The following is a 22,659-nucleotide window of genomic DNA, read 5'->3' as shown; positions in this document are numbered from 1 at the left end:
AAATTGTATCACTGTAATGATAATGAACTAAAGCAGTGGATGCCCATCACAGGAAGCAGATAGTGTTATGTGATGGGGCATGGAGTTTTAAGGGGATGATGATATATTTAAGATGGACCTAGTTCTGCTTTTAACTCTGTCACAGACTTGGTGAGAGGCCTTGAGCAAAAAGTTTCCCACCTCATTGCCTGTTTCTCCATTTAAAGTGACAATAACATTGCCTTCTTATTGACAGTTGCTATTCAGGTGCTTAGATGTCCTCTGGTAGGGAACATTATGAAAGCAAAACCATGAAGTGCAGAACTTGAAACGTAGAGAAGTAGAAAAAGACGTGCTAATTTTCTGTACTTCAGTGTTGCTTGGATCTACAGGCTTTAAAAAAATTAGCTTTCTTTTTAATTAAAGTTGAAGCTTCATTACTCCTGAGTAGATAAGAGCTCAGTATGAAAAGATCATCGCTATTGAGAACTACCAGAATCTATTGCAAGTCATCTGTGAATCATCTCTAATTAACAAGGTGCTCTATTACAGGGCTGTCTGAACAATGGCAGTCTATTCTTTGCAACCCTCTAAGCTAAAGCCTATTAGCTTTACATTATCTCAATTATTTTTAATATTCTGAAAAAGTTGTTTGTGGGTTTTGCCTGCCAAAGGACTCCAAAAAGCAAAGTTGCCATTGGAAAAATAAGGGCATGGAGTTTACTTCCAAACTCCCCAAGAAGGATATGCAGATTACCTGAATATGTGGAAATCAGAGCTGACGTGGATCTTCTGTGCAATCTGATTGTATGAGCTTTAGACCCACTATTCATTTTCAGCCAAGATATCAGGAAGTGTGCAAGGTTTGAGGGGCAAGTAAAAGCGATGATGGAGACCAAATCATCTATGTTTAAGTTGAGAGCAAAGATTTGCAACATGCCAACAACTGGAAGACATTCAATGTGGCTTCATGATCTGCCTAAAAGACAAGTCACTGAGTCTGATAACAGGTGAGGGAGAAAATAAAAGTCAATATGTATTTTTCACAACTAGAAATTGTAAATAGAAAATTTGAGCTGCTAATAGAAATTTGTCTACATAGCCAGTGCATATTAACTTCAGCAGCCAGCTATCTCAGGGCATTTGAAGAATTCAAACCCAGCTGGATATGAATTCAGCGGTCAGCATTTAATATAAATGAAAATAATTTATTGTTTGCCTGTTGATTTAGAGATAACGTGGTGTAAAGGATACTTGTGGAAGTGTCTGTGAGGAATGCGCTTCCCACTATGCATAGAGAGTCTGACCTGGTTAAGCAACGACCCTTTGGTCACTGAAGGCTTAGGGCAGCTGCATGAGCAGTGTGACCCATTTGAGAGCTGCCAGCATCAGATTTATGTACATGTGTTGCTCTTGTATTTTCCGACCTGTATTTGCTAAATATCCATGCTATAGTTCACAGATGTTTCTTCTTCTTTCTGCGGACATGAATTTTTCTGGTAAGTTTTCTTTTCCGTCCTCATGTTTCTTGAAGGGATTATTGTTTGCTGATATTTTCCCATGGTTACAGAAGATAAATCAGGTTGGGAGGACAGTGAAGATGAGGCTGTTTTTGTTTTCACTGGAAAGGGGGGGACAGTGTGATTAGCAGAAGTTATCAGCATTACTTCTCTGAGATTTGAGAGATTAAGTGCCAGTAGTTTAGAAAATGTAATTTGGCTGATGAAGGTAATTAGAAAAATGTTAATGTGCTACTGTAATCAAAAACCAAAAAGTTTACAAACAGGAAAACTGCAATAGGAGCATTCCATAAATTTCATATTCTTCTGTTAACTAGTTTGACACAGATAATTTTGTCATGTTGCTGATGGGAGGCCTGGTATGTGCTTAAGAATAGGAACAGACAAAATATGAGTGACACAGTGGCTGTGTGTGCTCTATGCACAGTTGAAAAAGTTTGGGAAGGGGTTGCAGAAGGATGTAGAAATCATACTGTAATGCCCTTGTAGTATGAGAAGTGTCTAATATCCTGTGTACCTTATCTGGAAACAATCACAGAGGAAATAAGAGAAGATCTGAGGAATATAGAAGTGAGAGAGGAGATGAGAGAATTCAGGAGTGAAGGAAGAGAGAAAAGAAGATTCTGTAAATGTTAAGAATATAGTAAAGTCACAGTGATAAATAAAGCAGTTTTCAGTCCCTAATATGTACAGCAGGAAGGCTCTGCTGTGCCTTTTGAAATGCTCTTTGATGGCCTTGCCAGTGTGTGTTGTCTGGGCATCACAACCAGAGCAAGCTGCCCTTGAAAACTCTTTGGAAGATGTAAAAAGTCTCTGTTGTCTGTAACAGAGGGAGAGGGAACCTTGTTACAAGTTTTTGTAGTAATCTCGTTATTTGTTCCTTATATGTGAGGTATACGTCTATTTTCTCCTTTGGGAGTTGAAGCAAAACCACAATTCCAGTCTTTTCCAGTCTCCTAATAGATGTTGTGTCCCACATCACATTGTGTGATAAGGTTGCATATCAGATGTCAAAGGAGGTATCAGAATACAAAACCAGATCCCAGCAATGTATTAGGATAAAGGTGTGATATTTCAGTGAATGTATAGAGTGTGAATTTGAGATGGCTTCTCAGTGACATTAACATAAGCTTACTGTTCCGAGATAAGTGGTTCAAATAGTATTTTTCATTGGTTCAAAAAAACGTTGAAGTCAAACATCAGATTGCTGGTGAAATAATGAATTTAAGATTTCTGCTATGTGTTAAAGCATGTTTCATTTTGTTTGAACAGCAGTCACTGTATTTAGGTAGACAGTTCCCATTGGAAAGAGTTTTATAACATCTTGGCCACAAGTGTGCATTGTGCCCCATAGTGTACTAAGGAGGACAGCAGAAGTTCTGTAGGATTTTAATCAATATATCTAAGTGTATGAGTAAGCATTTGAACTTCTATTAAATAGTATGGATTGCTTTATGGTAGAACTAGTTGTACATTTTAATCTCTAGTTGATGAAAACCGGACAAAAAACCCTGCCATTTTGGCATTGCACATATGGAAAACAGATTCTTGTTTCATATGTGTTAGTGTTATATATAGTGTTACTTATTTCTATCTATACCTCATGTTGAATTATGGGGTTATTTCAGGATTTGAAAGGATGTACTAATTTCACTGAAAGATGTCAAAGACTTTGGTTGACTTAATATGATGAATTGGCTTTTTTTTTTTCTCTACTAGGTTGTCATTAGGTTAATCAAACATTTGGATGTTGTATATTCTACATGCGCTCTTTATAACTGATTTCACACACTCGTTGGATGAGTAGGAAGATATATACAACTTGTTGAAATTTCATCCAGACATTTGTTGAAACACGAGGCAGGGAAGCTCACCTGTAGTGTGGGCAGGATCAGTTACGCAGAAAGAGCATGTACTCACTGCTGCCTGGTGGCTTAGGTGAGAGCAGTGGCCTTGCAGTTAAGAGAAGGTGACACTTTATGTAGCTGAATTCGAAAAAGGAAAAGGTCATCTAACATTTTGAAAATATCCACATTATAGTGGGCTCCAGCCTTGTAATGGCAATCAGTCCTAAATCAGAGACATTTGTATGACTCATCTTTGTTGCCTTTACATACTATGCTTTCCCTGCACTGTAGTGCCTGTCTCTGGACCCATGTAGTACTTGTGTAAGTGGAGCCCTGTTCATCCTTGTGTCTTTGGACAGCTGCTGGCTGGTGGCCACTTTGCTTTGATCCCAAGTGAGCTGCCTACACACACACTCTCCCGCTCTGCAGTTGAGCACTGCTGTGAGGTTATACATGTGCAGCCTAGGCCATATGGATGTTTTCAAAGCACGTTTGAGTCCTTCATGATGTCACAAATCTTAGAGTAGATGCTAACATAGTAATTTTGCTAGTACTATTCCCACATCCTTCTCAGTTTCTGGTGTTCTGAAATCCTGATGCCAGTTTCTTTAGCTTTACTATATAAAGTGGATGGAAGACGAGTTTAATACTGGGTTTAGTTTGTTAGCAGTAAAATGGGACCTTGGGCTGTATTGTTCTAGGTAAATTAAGAAATTATTATGTGGCTTTGTAAATATCAGATGCAATACAACTAACTTTTTTGAAGATTAAAATGATTTTGCATGGGTTTTTTTTCAGTTTCACACTTCCAGTGTTGCTGTATTAGAGACAGAAAGAGGGAGCGTATCACAACACTTCAGACCTTTTTTTTCTCTGCCTGTCTCTTCAGCTTCTATTTCAAAAATAGTCAGAGAGCTGTGCCTATAATTTGGAGTCAAGTACTGTTATTACAATGCTTCAAAGCAGTCCTTCAAAATTTGTCCAAAAAGAAACACCGTTCAACAAGAAGGAAGCCAATACTCAAGATTTCAAGAGTCATTACTGATTTTTTTTTAATTTATGAATCTCACTTTTGTGGTGTCTAACATGGGGTAGGTGTTCATACAGCCTTAAGCCTGATTTTCAGTGAGTGTTACTTGTGTGATATATTTCAAAAATTTCCCGTATCATTTGCCCTGCTAAATGTAATGCCTATGAAGGTAAATTTGCATGTCCCACTGGTTTATTCTTTTTGACACTACTCACAGTTAATCTCTTTCCATAAACAAAACTAACAAATATGTGCCAGGCTTAAACTGAAATGTTGGCTGAGAGCATGTAATATGGTCATTGTGTTTACTCTGAAAGAGCTCTCATGCAGTGATGGAATGCTCTAGCCCCATTTTACAGAAGGAGATTTGAGATAGGGATGTGACTAAACAGAAGCGCAGGTGCAAATCTTTACACTCACTTATCAAAATCAGGAACCTCTCTGGAGTACACTCTGGCTCCTTTCTGGCTAAAAATATCTGGATTTTTTTTCGCTGGGGACATGAGGTGCCAGCAGGAAAGCGTAAGAGAAAAACAGTGCAATCCATGCTCCCATTCTAATAGAGGATCCACGATGTGGCTGAGTTTTGTACATGCCCTGGGGCTAGACATAGCCACAGAGTTAAAGATTCTTCAAGGTCATAAAAACCAGTCTCAGATATAGAAGAAGGATTTTAATTCAGGTCACTCAGCTGTACTAAATATGATGCTTTTTGTCTACCTAGTTTATTTTTGTACTTTACTGTGTAGTTTTATTAGCTAATCAAAGGGAAAAAAGTTTATGTGAAATTGGTATTTTGCTGAATAAAAGTTTGGAAGCCCCATTCTATACTTGTCTCTCTCTAAGGATTTCAATGTCAAACCAGGCTTTTCTGTTCACTGCAACATCAGTTTGGTCTGTTGATGGTTATTAAAAGTAAAAACGGGACTGTCAGTAAATGTTCTATGCACTATTTTTCCTGTTAGGTGTATGATAGACCCTATCAAGGTAAATTTGCCTATAAGCAGATTTCTAATGAATGCATTCTTGCAATTAGAATTGTTCATGGGTAGTCTGAATAAATAGTAAGCATATGCCATGCATAATGAAGTTCTTCCATCCAATTTCGTATTGTATGATGTTCACTCAGTGTGGATATTCATAAATATTCATGTGATAAGATTGTTCATACTTCAGTTAACAAGTAGCATCCTCCTTTCTAGAAAACTTCTAGTCTGTTATAGGAGAACAGTATGATTTTCTGCTTATTATCCAAAGAGAAGAAAGCAAAATTATCTTTTCAGCAAACTCCTTCAATTGTTTTGGAGCAGAAGCTTGCATAATATCAAGGAGATTGGATTTTTGGGTTCTTTACCTTATACTTCTGTCTTAAGCCACCAAAATTGAGCAAGACCAGTACTCAATATCAGCCAAGAAAGTAAAACTCTTAGTGACATCAGTAAATGAAAAAAAGAAAATCGAAGCTGACGCTTCTTGGCCTGTTTTCAATGCAGTTTGCTAGACAACCTAATCTCCATCCTAGAAATAGTCCACAGCCAACTGACATGAATGTGGCCAGAGATGCTGTTGCATGTTCACGTGAGTCTATAAGTAGCAAGGCACATATGGGAGCAGTCAATACAGCAGTTGTGACACTTGCCAATCTGATGCTCAAGCACTAACACAAGATGGTTTTGTGAGAGTTAAAACGTCTGTCGTCTGCTGAAAACTCAAATCTTGTTATCTTGTACTGGAGCTATTATTTCTGCAGCAGTCCCACTTCTCCCTACACAACATCATGTGACTATTGGGTGTTTAGGAGGGACTGAGGAAGTCCATTTTTAGCCTACTGCAGTGAGGAGACCTTTTCTGCACCAGCATGACACATACAGTCATGGTTTACCCTCTCCGTGCCACTAAGTAATTTTTTTTAATCTCATCTGCTGAAGTAGTCTGTTAGAGAGAAAAGTACAGAAGATTTTCCATCTAAGCTACATGTATCCCTGCAAAATACTGATTTCAAATCTACCAAGAACTTAATTTGATGCCCAGTTTTAAGACCATTTGAAGTTGTTGAATGGCATCCACTAAGCAGACTGTCACCATATTGAGAAAAACTGGTCTTTTCAAAGACCTGTTCATTCTCTTCTGTGACTGCTGCATTTGTATTTATACTAGTCACCATTCATATTACTGAAAATGTGTTGGACAGTGCTTTTAGAAATTAAAGATATGTGGGTATAAGTTCTGTTTTCTTCTTCATTTTGAGCAGTGATTTTAATTTTCAAAACGCCTGAAGGAGCCTGCACCTCCACTGGAAACTTCTTGTAGGTCAGATATGGAAAAGACTGAAAATTGCTGAAGCTTGTGATACATAGATAGGAGCAGGAGGAGGTGAGAAAAGGGAGAATAAACACTTTATTTCCTGTCTGTTCCCTTACATTCCCATCCAGCCAACATTGCTGAGCACTTTTCACTGGTGTGAGAAGAACATGTGAGATGGCAAGTTGCTGCTTGTATTCCACCGTGTTGGCAGGGCAGCATACTTTTTTTTTTTTTTTGACAGAGAGAAAGCTCCAGTCAAGTAAGTGGCACGTTAAACCGGATAAGTTATTTAACTAGGTATGGCAGCTGGAAAGGCTGGGACCCACACTGGTGCGCTGGTCTAATGAGACCAAAGCCCAGGCATTTCATTGGGCAAAGCCCATTGTGGTTTTTTAAAGAAACATCAATAAGAAAAATAGTCACCTCACTTGTTCATTGCAGAAACAAAAGCCATACGGAAATTTGTCCAGCATTCAAGATCAGGAAACAGCAATCACTGAAAGAGTCATGTACCATCTAATCCCCTTGGGGAAAGTGTTGTTTCTTATTCTGCTTATTAGTGTCTTTTGGAAACATCTGCTGCTGCTCCTACTTTTCTTTAATCAGAGCATAAATGGTACTGTGTAATTCACCTTTTCTACGGCATTGTTTCTTGGGTCTCTATTGTGGTAGTCTCATTTTCCCTTTCTCTGCATGCTGTCTTCTGCTAATCTCTTTTGTTCTATCTATGGTGTCTGTGCCTCTGCTCTCTTTTTAGATTTTTTTTCTGGTTTTCTGATGAACTTATTGAAGAAGGACAGGTGATACTGATGGCATTTCTAAGATACTATGAAATAGTATTTTTTTTACTTTTACAGTGACCTCTAAATTTGCTCAAGTAGGAGAGTTATTCTGGGTTTGCTCATAAATTGTTGATTCACATAAAAATATGAGAAGGTCCATTTTGGAAATAGACCCTAATGTGTCGTGTAATATAGTCATTCAAAATTTCTCTCACCAATTTTACATCCAACCTGTGGTTTGTGGTAGATGTCTTGGACTTGCATGTTCATTCAAATGATTAGTTCAAGTTATTTTGTTTCTTTAGAAATTGATGATTCATCCAGCATCAGCCACTGGCTTCCTTCTTGCTCAGGTTCTTCACAGGCTGCTTTGCCGCCCCATGTGAATTTCCAAATTCTGCGTCCTTCAGTCTGTTACTACTCTTGATATGTTCCATCTGTACACGTGAGGAAAGGACCTTTGGCTTTCACTGGATATTAATCGGGAATTCTCCATTTATCTTTTAAAAATTGGAACATGGGCCATGTAGTATCTGATTTCAAGTAGCTTCTGTTGGAGAGTTTGTCTTGAGTTCTGGTTTTGGGCTTTTTTTGTTTTGTTTTTTTTTTTTTTAAGCCCTTTTCCACTTGAAGTGAACTTCATTTTGCTATTAAGCTCACTTGAAGGAGGTGCAGCCATGGTTTTGTATTTATTTATTTATTTGGTGTTACAGCAAATGTAATTCTAGTTTTAAAAAGTGTATTTCAGGATACACATTACTGGTTAATGCAAATGCATCATGTGCATCCTCCACAGGTTTGTTGTTTATTCTTGTCTTAAACAGACATTTGGTGGATTTCTTTTTCTGTTGAGTTTCTCAGCAGTTAAAATTGCTCAGAGGGGAGCTGATAAATAATTTACAGCCATGAATTTCTAAGTGCAATGAATTTTCACATTGTAAGTTGATCTGACAGTTGTATGTTTAGAAATGTAACTATGAATGTTCCAATTTAATTTTTTTTTTTTTTGCCTTGCACCTTTTTATTAGAGTCATTGGGAAAAGTGGATTTTGACTAGCTGAAAGTTTGAGTCCGTGTTTTTGAGGCCTCTTCTTATTTTGTTTTTATGAAGCAAAGTGAGTTCCATGTCTTGAAGCATAACATGTGAATGCAACTGTAGGAGAATTTGCTCATCAGGTAACTATCTCTAGTTTTACATACTTACGTATTTTGTTTTATTTCTTTTTTATGTACATTTTTGCAACTTGATTGCTTTTGTTTCTTGCAGTTGGAAGATAACTCTGCCTTATCTCTGCTGCTCTGCTGCCCAATAGGTGAAGAGCAGTGTCCTGACACTGATGGTTGGTTGTCCTCCTGTATTTAATCCCTAATTGAAAGGAGAGTAAGAAAACAAGGAGATCATGCCTATCTCCATCCCTGGCAGGGACGTAAGTTACTTGCTCCCTAGCCTGAGCATGCAGTTCATGTTACAGTCTAACCTTTAGCATCAAAGGCTAGCTTTTGCTCTGGTGTCCGATGTTCACAATAAATTGCCAATACATTTAACTGATTTTTTTCTTCTTCTTTTTTTTTTTTTTAATGGTAAAGAACAAAATTCTGAATGTACTAAGTGTACCTGATAGTTAAGTATTAAGTCATAGCCTGTGTAATCTTCTTGGAAACTTATTACAGAGCAGATACATTTAATGATGAATGTGTGTCCTTACGTGTGAAAGCACTACATGCAGAATGGGATGGGAAGGCTACTAGTGTAAGTAGTAACAGCCACTCATCTACTGCTTCTTATTACACAGCGCCAGATGTACACCCACTGTGTATTCGAAGCCAGGAAACTGCCACCTCTTCATCACTTTATTTTGACATCTTTATTAAAGATATCAGTGTCCAGGTGGGATTCTGTTGTATCTGTGATGGGGAGGGTCTAGGGAGCTACCCTGAACTTGTCTGATTGCTATTTAATGCTCAAGTGGCTTACGCAGGTAGGAAAGTGGCTGCCAAAAGCCATTGTCAGCAAAAAGCCTAACTAGTGTTAGGACAGCTCTTTGCCAGACCCAGGATGGGGAAGAAACAGCAGCAGCAGCAGCTGTGCGGTGTGACAGGGCAAGGGAGGGGGGGTCAGGTAATCAGGCGAGTGCCTGAGGCCTTTGTGCCACTTGGGATTTTACTGCTGCGAGGTTGTGAGTTATACCAAACTGCTTTTTTCCCTGTTTATTGTTTTTCTTGTGAAAAGGGTTTTGGAGTACCTATAGGTACCTTAGTTTTTGCTGGGACGGTTGCCTTCACTCCAGGATCTTTAGCCAGGAACCAACACAACTGTAATGGTGAAGGGCTCCTAGTGTTGACATGGCTTGCATCAGGGCAGCACCTTAAAAGCAGCCCCAGAAGATACACTTTTGTTGCAAAACAAGAGAATTAGAGACACTTCTCACTTCTCAGAAGGAGCTGCTAAGAAGAGAAAGGGATAAAGCAGACTGCCACTGTGCTACAGTTATCTCGGAATGGGGGAGACAGCAAAGATCCAGGCACACAAGAGTCAGAGGCTGTAGGAGATTGTAGAGCCCAGCACTCAGGGTAGCATTCCCAATCTGAACTCCTTTTTAATGAAACCATAAACTCCAAAATATTATTTTTCTTTTTTGTTTTCCCTTTTAATTTTTTTAAAATGCTTTTCCAGGTACATGTAGACTGTGGTGAGCTTTAAACAGAAAAGAGGGACAGAACCTGCGAACAAAGCGGGTAGCGACAGGCATGACCAGCCAATATAGTTCATGGCAGAGCCCAGACATGCAATTAAAGCAAAGTATGTCTCTCTCTTTTAGAGCAGATTGATTGGAATGGTATTGGCATTTAACCTCTGAGAATCTTTTCAGGCTGGAGCGGTGTCAGCTCTCCCTGGGCTTATTTATCTGAGTCATTAATAAGTCATCAGAGCCATTCACTTTCCATATGAGATTCTGGGAGAAAGGCATGTCTGGGTGCTCCTTGGTAGTCAGAAAGGAAAAGCTGCCAAGGACACGGAGCCCAAGCTGTGTGCAGCAGGCACAGAAAGCTCTTCAGTCTCTGGATCACATTGAGATTCATTAGTTTTTGAAGAAAAGCTGAAAAGTGTGATTATGTTGGGAGGGTGGGGGTGCAGCTGTAAGTCTGCATGCTTCCAGTATAGTGAGCAGCTCAAAATTACAGCCTGTAAATAGATGTACATATTTAACCTCTTAGAAGGGCTATAGCTCACTGCTATAGTACAATAAGAATAGCAATACTTAAAATTTAGATTGTGCTTTCTATTTTCAGAGCTGTGCCAGTGTTAGGTTTTTTAATGTAAAGTGGGTGGGTAATCTGTGAACAGGATTTTAAGCTTTTGATTTCAGAGTGGAGGCCCAACATTATTTGGCATAGCCCCCAGAACAAAAAGTGGTTCAGACCCTTGTGCTCTGGCAGTGGGTTCATGGCGTCTTTTAGCCTTCTCCCAGGAGAGACTCTTGTGGAGGAGCTGATTTTTTTTTTTTTTTCTCTCAGATCTGACCACCGTAGTCCTCAGTAATTATAGCAGCGCTGAAATTCCGAGCTAAAAACAGAAGTGCAGCATGTGCCTATTCCCCATGTGATTCAGGAACCAGGAAATGGAAAGAGCCTGAGTGAGAGGGGAGCGCAGAGCAATAGACACATCTAATATTTATCGCAAACCTGCTACGCCTGGGACGCAGGAGCTGTCATCTGCCGGGGCTGATTATGCGCGCAGCCAGAGAGAGCCTGATTGGGTGTAGTAGGACCTAAGGCGAGGGGTAGAGGGAGCGGGGAGAGAGTTCGCCTCGCCGCACCGAAACGTAAACACGGGAAAGCGGGGGGGAGTGCAGTATAAAGCCTTGATGCTCTGAAGAGCGAGGAGCCGGCTGCGGGCTCCTGTGGCTCCGGCAACGTACCCCGGGCGGGTCTAGCGGTGCCGGGCTCGATGACGAGAAGCAGCGGCTTCGGAGGATCTCCTGGCCGTGGATACAAAGAGGGGGCAGTCGGGATGCGCTAGGCTGCCGCCGGCGGCTCCGCAGCTCCGCCGGGCTCTGCCGCAGCCGGGACGGGGCGATGGACATGAACATGAAGAAGTTCACAGTGCGCCGGTTCTTCTCCGTCTATCTCCGCAAGAAGTCTCGGTCAAAGAGCTCCAGCCTAAGTAGATTTGAGGTAAAATCCGCCTTAACTTAGTCAAATGCAGCAGATACTGTTAGGTGCTGGTAACAGCGATAGAAGAGAATGCCTGCGCTCACTGGTGTGATAAATAGTTAAGGTGATTTTTCCCTAGAGGTGGTGATGTTTGCACCTGGTGTTCTCTGTTTCAGTGTAATTCAGTGCTTTTTCTCGGCAGTGTTCAATATGCTGCATAATATATTTAGTGTGTTGCTAAGGATCCTTTTACCAGCCTGGCGGTGGGGGGAGGAAGCTGGTTCAGGACATCATGAAGTTGTAGGAAATTATTACGGATCCACTTAGATTAGCACACATGACACCATACTTTGTAGTAGCCTCATATTTTAGTTTTCTTCCATTGTGCACATATCATTTTTTCTCAGTGCCAGATTTCCAAATAATTAATTAATTTTCTAGTGCCTTTTATTATATATCATATGTAAGACAGAGGGAGTTTTTTGCTTGTTTGTCCATAGGCTCTCATGCTTACACAGATTTTTGCTTTTATCTTCTCTCTCACGCATCCCAGTATTTTTTTTTAAATTTATTTTATTGTAAGGAGAAGTTGTTCTTCAGGAGCAGGAGAACAAAGTCAAATCAAACCTAAAACGATTTAGCAGTGTGGGGAGATAAAAGCAGTTCAAGTCCAATGTATTAGCAGATAGGAATGTGTGAATGGGGTAGAACCAGGATTTTTGCCTGCCTTCCTCGAACCATTGTTTTTCAGCCCTGTATTTGGAGCTTGTCAATAGTTGGCAGGATGTAAGATCAATTAAATAGGTGTCAGTTATATTTATGTTGTTCACTTTATCATTGTAGATGATCTGCAACCTCTGCATTAAAATAGAGGTAGATGGGGCCTGATTCCCGTCTGCCTCACATTTGTTTTGTGCTGGTGTACTTCAACTGACCTCCGAGGAGTTACTCTTATTTGCGCCGGTATTCCCAGGAGGAGGGTTAGTGTCATGCTGTGTGAATACACTCTAAAATGCAATTCCCTTGGTGCCCTATTTAAAGTACTAGGCAATTGTTTGAACATAAAGTTCTTCATGTGTCATTGCTTAAACAGGACATACAGAAAAGCAGAGGTTTTGGCCAGTGTGCTGCTTTCTTAACTCTTTAAAATCAGCTTTCTTGAAAAACAATCATGTGAGGTACCTAATTTGATTTCACTCATCGAATAGTCATGCTATGCATTTAAAAACCTAATAAGTGGAAGTTGTTAAAGCTCCCTCCTTGCATCAGCCCTGACCCTCAGGGACTGAAGGCAGCCAGGGGGGAACCTTTCTTTCCCCGTTGTGAACCCAGAACTACAAAGGCTGAGCTGAAATAGATGTTCCTTATAACACACTGTAAATCCACCAGAGCCAACAGAAAGTATATCTGGAGTCACTGAGTTATATGAAGGAGTTCTGAGACAGGGGAGTGTCTTCTTAGGCTGCCAGTGTCAGGGTGATGTTAGGAGGGGAGGTGGTTTTGAGACAGCAGAGCCCCACAAGACCTTGTAACTTGACATGGTCATTTGACAGTGCCATAATTTAGGAGAAACAGATTACACTATGCCAATTACTTAGTTTACTGGGTAATTTAGCATGAATGACCAGTACAACTCAGCATTTGTAACATGCCAAACCCTGCTTTCATTAAGAAAAAAAAAAAAAAAAAAGTCTTCACAATCCCTTTGGTCACCAGTATTACATTAGATTTAGTGGACTTTCTCAACACCTAGGAAATAGTTTCCCTGATGTGAGTTGTTTTGTTATGTTGAGGTTTTTTGTTTGTTTGTTGTTGTTTTTTGTTTGTGTTTTTGTAGGTTTTTGTTTGTTTGTTTTTCTGATTTAAAATAATTTGCTTCAAGAAGCAGACTAGTATGTATCCTATCGCACATGGATGTTCAGAGCATTTTATTCACTTCCCTCCTCACTCCCTTGACTTTGCAGTAATGACCAACTTTATGCAAAGTGACTCAGTATTATCTTGCAACAGGGAATAGGGGTTGTTCCATCCAGGAAGAAAAAATGATTCATAAAATCTGTTCTGCTATTTAAGTGTGAAAATCATCAGAGATGTTCCTGCTTAGAGGGGAAAAACCAAACATGAACATCAAGCCCTCTCTGTGATTTTCGTGCCCGAGTATTTCTGTGTGTAAATTTGTAATTGCAGGCTAATGAGCGCTTGTCAGCCAAACAAAGTGCAAGGAAGTCTGTTGGTAGTTGGATTTTTATAAGTCAGAATATTCCTCATCTTAATAGGGAGATATTTTTAAAGAGGCAGTAAAAAGGCACAGGTTATTACATCATGGAATGTGTAGAAGTAAAATAAAGGGAAGAAATTTGGGGAAAACCTGTGTCATTGCTCTGCTTAGTGTATGTTAGCTAATGTACCTGACAGAAGTTATGTGTCACTAGATGTCATTTGAAATTTGGAAGGGGATCATTCCTAGGTTGTGTGGGATTTTTGTCGTGGTATTCTTTTGGCCAGGCAGGAAAGAGGGTGGAAGGGTTTAAGATAGATACTCTTGGGTTCAAACATTTGATATCTTTTAAATACTGCTATTAGAGTACATTAAAAATATTAGTTATTAATATTATATGGTTGATTATTTTTTTCTACCGTGGTATTCTGCTGTGCTTTAAATTCAATTGCAATGAGCTTCATAACTTACAGAGCAGGGATACAGATGCAGAAAATGACTTAGCAAATCACAGCTTGTAACTTGACCTTCACTTAATTGTTTCATATGCCAATATCATTGCTATATCTGAGACAACAGGATTATTGCCTTATGTAGATAGCTAGGTTTCACACTTTGTCCTGTTAAAGGCGGCAGAGGACACTCTGGTAAATGAGATATTACAGGGCTTTTGTTTCATCTTGCCTAAAATGTGTGTCCTTTTTATTATTCTGGGAAAACCTGACTGAAATTTGAACTTATTTAGCTACACTTTTGGGTTTTCAGTTTATATTATTTTTCAGTATGGCCTGCATTACTCTTCATTTATAAGGTATCTAGTGATGTAATTTTATTAAATGTGCAGAGCTAAGTTTTGCCCTTCTGCATGCACACAGAGTTCTTATTGAAGTCAGCTGAAAATCCAGCAAAGTCAATGGGAACTGCATGTGTGCATCCGAGAGAAGGGCTTTGTTTATGGTTCTTGCTGAGTGTTGATGAACATAAATGTGAAACCATCAGGAGAAAGTGTGCACAGTGTGGATCTGCTAAAGACTTTGAGCCCCAGTGGAATGCATCTTATGGCAGTGAGCAAAATCCCTCGATTTATAAATCAAAAGTTAAATATGCCATTTGAATAAGCTAGGAAAGACCAAAGCATGAAAAGAATTTGATTATGTGTATTCCAATGACGCAGAAGCCTTTCTTGGATTTTTTTGAGAAAATGACCAATTAAAACATTTCCCTTGATTCTTTTTGGAGATGCTTCTGACTTTTGCATTCCTGATATACTTTTAATTCATTATGCTTTTTCTTTAATTCTTTTGATTCTTGTTTTGTCTTGCTGGTAATGGTGAATCCAAATTCTGTTTGGTCTATGTATGGGGCTTAGAGACTAGCAGAGCTCCTGCAAATCAACTCTCAATTAATTTGAAGCCTGATGTGTCGCTGTGTAGTCAGTTGAGAGAGGCAGGACCTCCTGGGGGTGATTCAAGTGTGGGTCCTCCTTGGGTTCCAGCACTGGCATGTAGGAAAAGGAAGGAAGGCCACGCAGTCCGGTAAGGAATAGCGCAGAAGGACTGGTACTGGCTGTATAATACTTGGTTATGAGAGGTTTTCGGTTCTTATCTTAGGCTCTGATTCTTATTTCCTACAGGCTTAAGTTACAGAAGCTTTAGTAAAGTGGCCAGCAAATGCTGAGCTGGACTGTTCCTTTTGCACAGTGGGATGGAGCAACACTTCACTTGCAAAAGCTTGTGAACTCTTCTGTGCTTGGACAAAGAACATCTCTGGTTTTTATCAGTTTTATGTCCTTTAGTCTGTCTTCTCTTTTTTTATTTTTATAGATAATCACTTGATAGAAGAATATGTTCTTTCTGTCAAAGGTTAGACAGAAAGAGGCAAACTAAAGAATGGAGATGAGGATTAGCAGCCCAAGATAAACTCTGCAAAGTGCAAGTACTGAGGCAGCTTTTGAGTTTTGTGTGTGTTGGTTTTGGTTTTTTTTCTTTTTTCCCTTGGTAATGATCATCTTTGTGATATGCGTTCTTTTTACAACAGAAGTTACCAATACTATTGTAGTCTGACTTCCCCCAGCTGCAGGCAAGGCTGCAATTCTTGTAGCCTTGCATGGTTTGCTGGGGGAAGGGAGGCAGGGCAGGGGAGGGGGCAGCAGGAGGAGCAGGTAGTCAATCAGATAGGTCACTTGAGGAGCCAGGAAATCCAATTTTCAGGCTCATTTTTATGACTTGCTTTGTCAGAACAGATGGTTCAGACCTATGTGCCCAGCATTCCCCATTTGTAAAATGAAAATTGTGATGAATATTCAAGTCCTTTGATACTATCCTACCTATTTACATTGGGTTTGGTAGTAAGACAGCTTACATGTGTACACATTTGTAATAAAGAAGTCGCTCTCCAAATACTTCTGACTTTATCCCAAATAGTTTTTTGTCCCTCAGGCGTGCTATATGCTCCTTTCCACAAGCCTCAGAAAATTAAGCAAGTAGATGTAGGGATAACTAGTCCACAGAAAATTAATATAAAGAATAGAACTGGGAGGGATCTAAAAACCCCTTAATCTGGATGACTCGTCCTCAAGTGGCATCAGCTCTATCTAAAATATTCCACCAAACAAAGATTTTTTCCAACTTCTTTTTAAAGACCTCCAGTGGTAAATTTCCATAACCTTCCTAAGGAGGTATATTTTAAAATATCATCATTAGTGTCTGAGAGTTTTTCTAAAGTCTAAACCAAATTTTTCTTAGGGCAATTTAAGCCGTTGTCATCTTGTCCTACCCATCGTAACTGCAAAACCCAGATTGTTTCCTTTCCTATGCAGCAGGATTTTTATGCATTTGAAAGCTTTTCAGGTTCTCTTTCTCAGTCTTTGCTGTAGAGTGGGAAAAATGTCTTTCCTTCTTCATGAAAGTTTGGGACTTTCAGGAGCGTGACCCTGTGCCGGTCACAGCATCATTGTTAGGGAGAAGCTCTTCGTTTATTTGGATGCTAAAGGTCCATTGTAAAAATCACTTTTGTTTCAAAGGACCCTATTTTGTCAAAGATCAGTCCAAATTGTCATTTGGTGCTCCATTTCCACCATCTAAATATCTGCATGATGCCTCGATCCGATGGTACTTGGCATCCAGTAGAGACGGTACTTGGCATCCAGTGCAGACCTGACGGAACCCCATCCATGGGGTCTGATGTCAGAACAATTCTGACACACATCATGTGATTAAACACAGACAAGGGCACACACATTTGGGCATAAAGCAGGAACCTGATATCCTCACACAACAGAAGAGGTCTTCATTTTGTTGTGGGATGGGGCCTGTCTGATCGGCTGATAGGACGTTCACATGTATACCCTGTGACTGGTGGTGTCACAGTGGTGTGGTGGACACGTGTTTGGTCATGATCATGAATGAATGATGAATGAAATGGAAAGACAAATGCCCCTGCGCTGTGTCTGTGGACCAAGTAATGCCCTGGTTCCCTGAGCTTGCAGCATCTGTGTGCAGGTGTTCAGGAGGACAGAGATGAACCTGGTGGACTGGTTGGGACCTGTGGGCAGCTGAGCCCCTGCCTAGCAGTAATTTGGAGTAACTTGGTTTTACGCAGTGGAGAACATGTAGTTTTATTTGAGGTTTTAGCTCGTAACATGGCCTGTCTAATCCTGTGGCACAAAAAAGCCTGTTCTCAGAGGGCTGAGCTCTCCTGTACCTATTTTTATTATCAATAGCATTTGATGCATCCATTTTTCTGCTAGTCTCAGGAGAGGACTCCTTTTGTGTTTACTTTTTGCATTTCTGTCCTCATAGGTAACCGGAAATATTTTGAAGTAAGACAGAAATCAGAACAAAAATCTCCTTATGTTTATTTACCAGTTACTCAAGTAGAAATACTTTTAATCTAAATATTTGCTAGTCAGTTTCTTTTGTTCACTTAACAAGACTTACAGTTGTAGTTCTGCAGTGATTCTGTAAAAGTATTTGCTGTTAAGATAGACTCGAAGTACTGCAGGGAAGCAGCAGTTAGTTCTGCACTCAGGGGACACGCTCTGTGTGTGTGGTGCCATCGGCTCTTACAGGGCACAGCTTTTCTTCCTGGAGAACAAAGTCTTAGGAAATGGAAAAGAATGAGGGGAATGCTGAAGCTGCCTTGAAACTAGCTTCCTGACTAAGGATGTGTAAGGAAGCGAGCAATACCTCTATTAGAGGTCCTCACAGCACAGCTACCATCGCCACACAGGGAAACAGTTTGGGATGCAGGTTCCTTCAGTGGCTGCATGCACGATGACAGGGTTGGCCACAGCATGGCTTTGGAAAACTTTGACGGGAGTGGTCATCCCTTAGCTGTGAAATCTCTCTCACTACTTTGAAATGTGCTGCTGGTATCAGTATTTCAGCAGAGCTGTTTTTACTGTGGGATGCAGGAGAGCCTCTTCTAGCTGAGCCCCCGAAGTTCAAAGACACTGGAAGTGCACACTTTTAAGAGTGCAGAAGACAAAACTGTGATGTTTCCAATGAGGAAAAACTTTTTGTCAGATTGCAGTGATATTATTAGGCATTGTGTAGCAGTGTGTGGGCAAGAATGGGAGATATAGGCTGCTAGCGTACTTTCAGATGATAAGTAATGATAATAATTGGCTAAATGTCAGATATCTTATGAAACGTAAAGAAATGAGCTCATATAAACCCTAGGTGTAATTAAATGGTGTCATACCTCTTTCCTACAGGGCCAAATTTGGACCTATACATGACTGGCAGAAAGCAGCAAATGGCTCTCTTCAAGAGTTATCATGAATAAACTGAAAGCTTTACAAGGAGGGGAAATGAGTGTGTGGTTTTACTTATAAAATTCACCTTTATCTGTTGTCACACAACAGAGTCTACCCAGTCCTGTTTGTTTTCAGAAGCACCATTCTCCAGACCAGTTTGTGGTACCCTCTTGTGATGCCCAACAGGACAATGTCAGCTCAGTACTGCAACGTGGGGCTGCTTTAGGGATATCTGAATGCTGTGTGGTGTCAGTTTCTGCTATACATTCTGAGTAAAAAGTAGTGATGAGCTGAGGGTGATGGTAAGCAGGAAAAGAGAATTTTTTTTTTTTTTCCTCATTTCACGTAAACATATGGGATATGTTTTATGCAATATTCATGCTCAGGGTCTGGAATTTTGTGTCGTGCAGATTTTTTTTAAATTCTGTAAAACTCAACAAGGCTACAACTGGTATGATTAGACATTTTTCAAATTTTATATGTAAATTTAGTTTTAAAACTACATAATTTAGTAGAAGCTGCTGTTTTTACTACAAATAATGAAACAATATGTAAAGCACAATAAAGAATGACATTTCAGTTCCAGAGGAATATTAGAGGGTTGTCCTTAAAAGCTACGAAGAAAACTTAACTCCGTCTTGAATTTATGAGCCTCTTCTATCACAAGAATGAGCCTTAGATATCTCCATATATTATACAAATTAACACAAAGTTGTATTCCAGACTCAAAGCTTTACCTAGGAAAGAAGAAATCCAGTAACTCCTTCAGCTAGCATATTTGACACAGGCTTCTGTATGCCATAAAGAGTGAATGAACTAGGTGATGGTGAGAACCGTTGAAAAATACTCCAAGATGTTTGAAAAAGTTCAAACCCATTGATATGAAAGATCTGTGTATTGTAGAACGGTGCTTTGGGATTGAGCCTTTTTTGAGATGGTAACGCTCTGGAGAAATAGGGTGTGTTCTTAGTGTTTGTCAAGCCTGACCATCCCACAAGTTTGTACTTTGGTCTGCGTCCTGATGGAGAAGTAACTGCACTGGCTGCTTGCTAAGAGACGTAGTGCACTGTGTAATTTGTATGTAAAGTGGCAAGCACTGGTAGATGATATGAAACAAGATCTCCGTAACATATGCTTATGCAAGTGATTTTCCTAACAAATCAGTAAAAGGCTTGAGCAGATGTTCAGTTTTTCAGTCACAGAGAGTTTTTTCTTTTAGTGGAAATTTCTGCTGTTTTGCTAGTGAGTAACAAATAAAATCCTGCAGCAGTTCAGCTTTGTCTTCTCCACTTCCATGTTGAGCGCAATGATAGTGGACAGGTCCTGTGACTTAGGCAGATATCTTTGCCTTTAACTTTTGCATCAGCACATCTCCACATCAGTCTTTCCTGTATGAGAAAATCTCCATCTGTGACTAAGAAATGCCTGAAACAGCAAGCAAAAGTTGTAATTGCATACATTTTAAAGTCATCTGTCTAAATATCTCAAACCCTGCTGGATCAGCTACTCTGCACAGCATCTACTTCATTCCTGTATGATTGTGTTGCAATTATTACTAAACTATAATGTGAAAGCGAGGTTTTATATTAGATTTTTTCCATGACACAGTCAAGACCATTTCATATCACTGAAGTTGAATTTTTGATTACTAAATGTCTGCAGATGTTAAATAGTACATACTTCAAAAGTTTTCTAATAACATTTCATGATGTTGAAAAGACTTGAAGCTTTTTCCTGGCAAGTAAAATCACTAATTTTTCTTCCAAAATGAACTCCTTAACATTTCATTAAATCAGCATTATCAAGATAGCTAAACCAAGACATTTTCCAAATGTGAATGGGTTTCATGTGATAGCAATACAAAGGAATTTCAAAGCATTGGCATTTTACGGCTGATTTCAAACACATTGCAGTGCCTTAACTTGAAAGAATATATGCCTCTCTGAAAAAGACGACGTATCTGTCCTTGTTTTCCAGATTCTGGTACCCTTAGGAGTTACCTTCCCCTTTGTATGTGGCAACCAGGGAAACAGGCACAAAAGCAGAAAAGGAAAGTGTGGTAGTGGAATCTTAGCTCTTACTTCTGCATTCTGACAACTTACCTTCATCTTTTTCCAAAGGAGGACCACATGTTTAGACTCACTCGAGAAGTGGGTGGAAGTGTGTTATGTGAATCCACACAGAAAAAGTGCCGTGTGGTGCAAAGGCAGGAAAGCCCCCACTGAAGTGGGCATCAGCTAATCCTTCTTGGTCTCTCCAGGATTGCAAAGTTGTTTGGGTTTATGATGCCTGCCAGTCTGGGATAATAAAACTGTTTCATTTCATGATTGAAACCTCCTTTGTTCATGGAGAAGTTTTAGCAATTGTAAAGCAGAAAATATGTAAAGCTACTAAAGCAGAAGTTGGGTCAATCTAAGCTGAAGGGGGAGCGAGGAGAGACTTTGCTCTCTCCTTCAAAAATTTTTAATGTACGTAAGTCTTAGTTTGATGGCTAACTCAGGCCTTTATGTCATAAGGAGGAGCAATTTGGGGGCATTAGCTCAGGTCTGAAAAAAACCAGTTGCATGTACCATGTTAACTGCAAACTGATCTGAGGGGAAAAAAAGAATATACCAGTGTTACCAGAGCTGGGGAAAACCTCAGTTTTCTGTGATCTGTAACTGATAATTTTTTTCCCTGTGATTTTTTTTTTTTTTGCATTTGCAGAACTGAAGAATCCTTACTAAAAGTATACTTCAAATTCACCTGCATTTTTTTTTCCACGTTTTTGTGAAAAAGTTAATGTCACATCATGATATATCAGACAGGAATGCTTCTAAGGATGGTGGGTTTAGTACGCCTGCAGAGTAAGTATAGATAGTATTTACTCACTTCCCCTTATTGGACCAGTGCAAATACAGTAGCATCCAGATGTTCTCTTTTCTCTTCCTATGGCTGTTAATGCCACTGATGCTATAGCATCCCTCCCTACGCAGCAGAGAAACTCAGTCTGTATTTACTTTCCTTTGAAAAAGGCCATGTGCTGAAAAAAAAAGTCTAATGGCATCTTTTACCTCCTGGTATGAAATTAATTTCTAAAAGCCTTCTCAACAAGAGCGATTTTGGAATCTAGCAAACCTTTTTTTTTTTTCTCTTTTTTTTCTCTCCACCAGACAGGAAAACCCTTCTGGGACTTTAGAAGGGACACCACTGATGTTTCTGAGGACTGTTACTTCCAAAGCATACAGTACCTATAGTGATTATCTGCCAAAAGATACTAATTTTATCCCAATTGTCTTTTTGAAAATATTCTTTCCAAACATGAGGATAAAGCTTACATGCCAATTTACTTCTGGAAATTGGTATTCCTCTGTGAAAGGCTGTAAGTTACCTATGATCAGATTGTCTGCTTAGGAAAAGATAATTGTGTGAATGTTGCCAGCTACCTGTTCTTCCCCTGCTTGACTTGAAAGTGTTTTCTCCTTCTGTAACAGGCTTATAAAAGAAACCATAAAGTTCATTTGAGTAATGTTTCTATTGAAAGAAATGGTACAACAGGCAGACATTTGTGATGTTATGGGAGAAGTTGTTCTTGGACGTCTTTCTCTGTATGGAAGATTTGGCCTGGAGTTGTAAGGAAAGTCTTAAGTTTTTGATTTAATGTTTCCATCTTTCTCATAATGCATGTCAAATGAGTCAATTAAAAATGTAATCTTTTCTATTGCAGACAATCTAGGTCATTTCAAAACCAGAGCTTTTTAAAGAGACTTATTTATGAAAAATATTTCAGTCCTTTCCTTTCCCTCTTGACCACTTGTTCTTTTATCCCTTGGTTTAGGGGTTTTTTTTCTCTGCCTCATCTTTTGTGCTCATCTGTTCCTTGCCATTGTTTTCCACATGCGCAGCCATGGTGATTATAACCCACCCTTGGGGAAACAGGGATTTAGAGATCATTTAACATACTGTACACACAACAACCAAGATAAAGTTTGCACTTTTCCCCTTGCTTTTTGAATTCTTTTTCTGGTGTGACATTCGTGGGACTGAGATAGAAATAAGAATAGAGCTCTCTCCGTGGAGTACAAC

At 39.6% G+C, this 22,659-nt stretch overlaps 1 protein-coding gene across 1 annotated transcript in view; it reads left to right on the top strand.

Annotated features, from left to right (window-relative positions):
- The first annotated feature begins 11,085 nt into the window (after positions 1-11,085).
- RPS6KA2 (ribosomal protein S6 kinase A2) overlaps positions 11,086-22,659 on the top strand; it is a 169,720-nt gene continuing 158,146 nt past the window's right edge. The window contains exon 1 of the mRNA XM_065630433.1: positions 11,086-11,638. Within this exon, the coding sequence (XP_065486505.1) occupies positions 11,540-11,638 (99 nt within the window). The 5' untranslated portion in view covers positions 11,086-11,539. The remainder of the gene's footprint in view (positions 11,639-22,659) is intronic.

Source organism: Caloenas nicobarica, chromosome 3 (assembly GCF_036013445.1).
Source record: "Caloenas nicobarica isolate bCalNic1 chromosome 3, bCalNic1.hap1, whole genome shotgun sequence".
Classification (NCBI taxonomy): Eukaryota; Metazoa; Chordata; class Aves; order Columbiformes; family Columbidae; genus Caloenas; species Caloenas nicobarica.
This window is presented reverse-complemented; position numbering and strand designations above follow the sequence as displayed.